The 6,512-nt window shown below is 35.6% G+C and overlaps 1 protein-coding gene across 1 annotated transcript; it reads left to right on the plus strand.

The window, feature by feature from the left end:
• The first annotated feature begins 4,912 nt into the window (after positions 1-4,912).
• Positions 4,913-6,266, plus strand: LOC111918039 (septum site-determining protein minD homolog, chloroplastic). The gene has a single exon (XM_023913697.3). It carries the CDS (start codon positions 5,053-5,055, stop codon positions 6,034-6,036), a length of 984 nt encoding a protein of 327 aa, XP_023769465.1. The 5' UTR covers positions 4,913-5,052; the 3' UTR covers positions 6,037-6,266.
• The last annotated feature ends 246 nt before the right edge of the window (positions 6,267-6,512 follow it).

Consider the following 6,512-nt stretch of genomic DNA (forward strand, 5'->3'; position numbering starts at 1 on the left):
ACACTGCATGGACTCGTTGAGTTGTCTGGAAACTCGGCGATGCAACTGGGGTTTTCACGATTCTTTGAGTTCTGAAGGAACTCAATGAGTCAGTGGCTGTACTGGACGAGTTGGGTCAACATGGATTGTTGACCTTGACCGTTGACTTTGACCAAGGTTGACCAGTTTGACTTCTGGGGGTATTTTTGTAATTTGGGTATTTATGGAAGTGGATAATTGGTGGTTATAGGTGTTGGTGTTTGGAGTCGTGTTTCGGGAGTTTGATATTTTAGTTCCAATCGACATTGTGAGGTGAGTTGTCCTCACTATACTAACTGGGTCTAAGGCACCAATGTCGGCCCTTTTCGGATTTGTATCTGGTTTTATTGCATGATGATATGTCTAGTGACATGTTAGGTCGGTATCATGGTATATAGGATGATGCTATGTTAGTGACATGTTAGGTCGGTATCCTGGTATATAGGATGATGCTATGATTAGTGATCTGTTAGATCAGTTTGACTATGGTATATGCTAACATTGTTATCTATGTGTTGATTGTGTTTGGGGGTGGGTTGAGGCGGACCTGCTTTGTGTTGTAGGCCAACGTACCAAGGGCGGCCCGGTTAGACTATAGGCGTAGTAGGGCATATCAATCAAGCCGAAGGCCCGGAGAACGGTCAAGGCAGGCTGAAGGCACGGGTGGGCTGACCAGACATGCTGGAGGTTTTGAGAGTGGGCCAGATGGACTGCAGGCCCGAGGAGGGAAATCCAGTCATTCTGTAGACTCTACATGCATGTTGTTTATTTGCTATGATATGATTATGATTGTATGGCATTGGTATTTTGAGGGAAACTCACTAAGCTTCAGGCTTACGGTTTTGGATTTTGTTTTAGGTACTTCGGATGATCGCGGGAAGGCGAAGGCGTGATCGTGCACCTCCTCATATTTTTATGATTTGATTTCTGGGATACTCTAATATGAAACTATTTGGAAAACGTTTTGTAATAAGTGATGGTTTTGAATGTTTGGAAAAGTTCTAAATTGGCTTGAATTTTTATGGATGTTACATAACCCTAAATTTAGGGGTTTACTCCATATTTAATCCACCTTATGCCTCCATTGGATATTTCTTATCAGCGTCCACTCCTTTCAAACCCTAATCTTAAGCCTAAGCCATGTGTGTGATGATTTGGAAGCTTGTTGGTGATTTTGGTGCTTTCTTGTTGAAGAAGAAGACTATTGAAGAAGGTGGTATTGCTTGCAATCTTGTAGATCCTGAATCTCCTTCATCTTGTGCATCTTTTGAAGGTATAAAGTCTATACCTTGCTGATGTTCTTTCTAGATCCCCTTAGATGGGTTTTTATGAGCTTTTTGTCCCAAATCTTGGACATTTGTGAGTATGGAGTACTCCATAACATATTGGTTGTCCTTTTAGATGTATTAGAGTGCTTAAATACATAAAAATGGCTGCTTGATCGTTTTCCTTGGCCATGCACGAGTTAAGTGACTTAGAGTGTTGTAGAAGTTAGTGTATTGAGTCTTATCTAGCCATGAAAAGGCTTAAAGTTATGGACTTTATGGATTAAGACGTCTTATCGAGGTCAGATATATGTTTGGATTGCAAGTCTTAATGATTAAATACATTTTGGGGTGATTTTTGGGATTAGACGACATACGCCCAACATAGCTAGGCCTGACCCCGACCCATGTTTTTCTTCGAGTACATGGTGTATAGGAAGTGTACACCCAACGTACGTGTTGGGCAGTTGAATTTTAGCTGACTTTTAACTTTGGTCAAGGATTTAAGGTTTTGGACCATGGAAGGGGCAAAATGGTATTTTCTCCCTCAAGGAGCTTACTTGTAGGATTTGGACTTGTAAGTCGGGATAATGACCTTAATTGACTAGGGTTACTTGTTGTGTTTATTAGGCGGAGTCTAGTTCCGACAGTTCAGGTGTGAGATTTATCTGTCATCAGTATTAGGTGAGTCTCCTCACTTATTCTTATCTGTGTGGTAGAATAGTTGTATCTGTGCTGACCAGATGGGTCTACAAGTTATTATTGTGTTATGTTGCTTATGTGTAACTGAGACTTCGGGTAGTCTCCAAGGTTGCTGATAACCTACAAGGTATGTTGTTTGCGCACTAAGGCTCCGTGTAGTCTCCAGGGTTACTGATAACCCATAGTTGTTTATGTGATGTACTGTATGAGATATCTTGGGGAACTCACTAAGCTTCGTGCTTACAATTGCTGATTATATGTGTTCCAGGTATTTCTGAGGATCGCGGGAAGGCGAATGTCTGATTGTACACACTCGTTGGGAGATTTTGTTAGTGGGCATTTTGTGGCACTCTAATATTTGTGATGATGATTTGTATTTGATACTTGTGATTTTCCGATGATTTGGTTTATGAACAATATTTTGGGTAATTTAAAAATGAAAATTTTGGTTTGACATTTGAGGTGTTACATTTTGAGTGTTTGAAAAATGAAAAATTTACCACTGTTTTTGAGACGTTAAAAAGGCCAAGGAAACTACAGACATACGATAAATAGTTACCAAATAATAGTATTTATATATTCATGTTATGTGATTATGAAATTTGCTACCTTGTTCCTTATTTTTATATATTGGTCAATTGGTTTATAGATAGGAGGGTGTCATATTATATTAGAAGCTTTGAATACAAGAAAACTTTATTAATGAAATGATGACAAGAAATGAAATTTGGATAATAATTATTATAAAATACTTGTTATAACATCAAAAAATGTTAAAAATAAATTGTAAAACAATTTTCAGTGTATAGTATATAGTAGGCACCAAAGCAATCGACATAGTATCACTTCCACCTTTTATCCATTGCAAATCAGAATTAATCGCAGAGATAGATTAAAAATGTTAATATTAAACAATATAAACTTAACAATAAGATATCTAATGTTGTATTTAATAAGTCTTTGGATATTTGTGATTAAGGACATTTTTATATGTCTAATAGTTTTTTTTAGTATAAATTAAAGTATTTATTTATTCATAATTCCGGTCATATTTATTTTGAAATTTTACTTTAAAAATGATTATTGTTTATGAGATTATTTTATTGGACAAACAAACTTATGTTTATATTTTTAAAATCTATGTTTTCCTACTTTATCAACAGTTGTTTTCACATGTTTACACCAAACATATAGCTAACAAAATATAAAAATAAAGAGTTAATTTTAAATAAAGCTATCTAGAAATTTTGGACATATGATATTGATAACAATGTGATTTCAAGTAGGGGTGAAACCGGTAGGTATCAATACATTTTTTCACTAAACCGTATACCGTATTAATTATAGTTGTTACAATTTTTTTTACCACTACCATATCAAATATAGTTGGTACCAGCTTGTTTATTTACCAATAAGTTCGGTTGGTACATATTGATATTGCTATATACCAACAATATAAGGATTTTATGAATGATGATTTTCAAGTTCTTGAGTACTGTAAAACTTCAATTGGGGGTTTTATGAATAACATTTTTGTAATGATTGAGATTGAAAATTCAATCAAAAATGATTTTATTAATTTCTATCACGAGTTCATAATTAAAGCGGTGGAAGAAACTTAGACATGTCAAAGTTTAAAACGCTAAACTTTACTAATTTGGTAAATGCTGATAAGAAAGTTTGTAAATCATAAGTACCAAGAATACTAAAATTTTAAATATACTATATATATATATATATATATATATATATATATATATATATATATATATATATATATATATATTATTTATTATGCAAATTTGGTCAAAGCAGAAAATTAAGAGGTACAAACCATTAGTGCATCATGTACAATGACTTTATGCATTAAAAGAATACTGAATCTTATCCGGTCAACATTTATGAAAAAGCTAAATAAGATGATGATAAGATTTTGGATTGGTCAAAGTTTGACCAAGTGTTCCTCATATCCAATTGAATCGGTAAATACTAAATCTTATCCGGTTAACATTTATGAAAAAGTCAAATAAGATGATGATAAGATTTTGAATGTGTCAAACTTTGACCAAGTGTTCCTCATATCCAATTGAATCGGTAAATACTGAATCTTATCCGGTCAACGTTAATGAAAAAGTCAAATAAGATGATGATAAGATTTTGAATAGGTCAAAGTTTGGCCAAGTGTTCTTCATATCCATTTGAATAGGTCTAATACGATGTACACGTTATAAAGCATTTCATATAAACTGGAAGAGGCACATTGATCTAGCATTCGTCTATCATGAATGCCTAGCCATTGACCGCAAAACCTTGGTTCTCTCTCATGTTCGCTGTCTCCTCCTTTGGTTTTTCTTTCTACTAAAATCGAATGAGCCAAAAATGTCTTACGTTTAATCCTAGCCCATGTATAAGAAATCTCTATCTGTTCGTCATTTTGTTTAACAATTTTTTTATGTCATTTTGTTGATCCGTACCCGTCGCTTTGCGCGGATAAACAGCTAGTATATATATATATATATATATATATATATATATATATATATATATATACACACACACACACACACTAATTGTTATGATACTATTATCGTGGTATTAAAAAGTTTGTATCACTACCATACAATGATTTCGTAGTTTGTATGATACTACAAACATATTGCTTACTAAAGATATTAAAGATATTGATTACTAATATTCTTGGTTCAATTGGTAATATATTGGTTTGTTTTTGTGGTATATATTTGTTTTCAAAATAATTGGTTTTACTATCAGAAAGAGTTAGCGGCACTTGTTGGCCGATTGACTTCCGTCGATATGTATCAACTCTATTATGTATATATTAAATGAATATGATTATATCTAAAGAAAAAATGCTACCTAAATAAATTATTATACTAAAATAAAATACACAAAATGGTGAGTTTGTCCAAAATAAACATATTGTATTATTATTCAGAAAATGGTGAGTTTGAGGGAGGGTCCGAAGTCCCCTCATTTATGAGAGTACAGTCGCCATCGCTGAGCTGCTTCTTTCTGCAGCCGCCCAATCTCACCCCCTCCACCGGCAATGACATCTATGCAGTTGCTAACAGAACCCTCATCTCTATGCTCTTCCAACTTCATCCCTTTCAATCCCCTATACAAAAACCTAATTAAGCCAACAACAAAACCCTACCCAAAACTATCACCCATTCGATCCGTCCTTCAATACAACCGCAAGCCAGAGCTCGCCGGTGATACGCCAAGAGTCGTCGTCATCACATCTGGCAAAGGTGGAGTCGGGAAAACCACGACCACCGCCAATGTTGGTCTTTCCCTCGCCCGATTGGGCTTCTCCGTCGTCGCTATCGACGCCGACGTCGGCCTCCGCAACCTTGACCTCCTTCTCGGCCTTGAAAACCGCGTCAATTACACCGTTGTAGAAGTTCTCAATGGTGATTGTCGCCTCGACCAAGCTTTAGTTCGCGATAAGCGCTGGTCAAACTTCGAATTACTTTGTATCTCAAAACCTAGGTCAAAATTGCCACTAGGGTTTGGTGGAAAAGCCTTAGTTTGGCTTGTTGACGCATTAAAAGACCGGCAAGAAGGTTGCCCGGACTTTATACTCATAGATTGCCCCGCAGGTATCGATGCTGGGTTCATAACGGCAATTACTCCGGCTAACGAAGCTGTCCTGGTTACAACGCCGGACATTACCGCACTAAGAGATGCCGATAGAGTCACTGGTCTACTGGAATGTGACGGAATTAGGGATATCAAGATGATTGTGAACAGGGTTCGGACTGATTTGATAAGGGGAGAAGACATGATGTCAGTTCTTGATGTTCAAGAGATGTTGGGATTATCATTGCTCGGAGTGATTCCAGAGGATTCAGAAGTAATTCGGAGTACAAACAGAGGGTTTCCACTCGTTCTAAATAAGCCTCCAACTTTAGCAGGATTGGCATTTGAACAAGCAGCTTGGAGGTTAGTTGAGCAAGATAGCATGAAGGCTGTAATGGTGGAAGAGGAACCCAAAAAGAGGGGATTTTTCTCCTTTTTTGGAGGATAGAAATGGGATTCATGTGAGAGAGGTTTGAAGCTTTTGAATTCTTTGAATTTGTGGAGAAAAATCTTGTCTTTTTTGTTTATGCAGACACTGGTATTTGTCAATTGAAATGTGTTATGTACAGTAAGTTGATAAGGTTTGTTTGTCTACAATTCCTAAAGTTCCATGATTGATTGAGGTTTGAGATACTTTAATGTTTGTTTTCTATTGAAAAAAATTAGAATTCCAGGTTCTATCTAATTTAATCAATTGTATTTCTATGGATTTTTGTTACTGGTTTTGATCACAAAGCCTGTGTTCATATCAGGTCATAAGAAGTTAGAATCTGATATCATTGCAAACTGAGTCATTAGGAGTCATTGATCGTGATCTAGAGATGGTTTTGGTTGTATTATCATGACAAAATTCAGTTAAAATAGTTGAAATTGTTATAATTTGGTAGATGTTTAAATTTTTAATGCTCTAATATCAGAATAAAA

Source organism: Lactuca sativa, chromosome 9 (assembly GCF_002870075.4).
Source record: "Lactuca sativa cultivar Salinas chromosome 9, Lsat_Salinas_v11, whole genome shotgun sequence".
NCBI lineage: Eukaryota > Viridiplantae > Streptophyta > Magnoliopsida > Asterales > Asteraceae > Lactuca > Lactuca sativa.

Coding starts and splice junctions, on each gene's coding strand:
- LOC111918039 (XM_023913697.3), top strand. CDS start 5,053: ATGACATCTATGCAGTTGCTAACAGAACCCTCATCTCTATGCTCTTCC.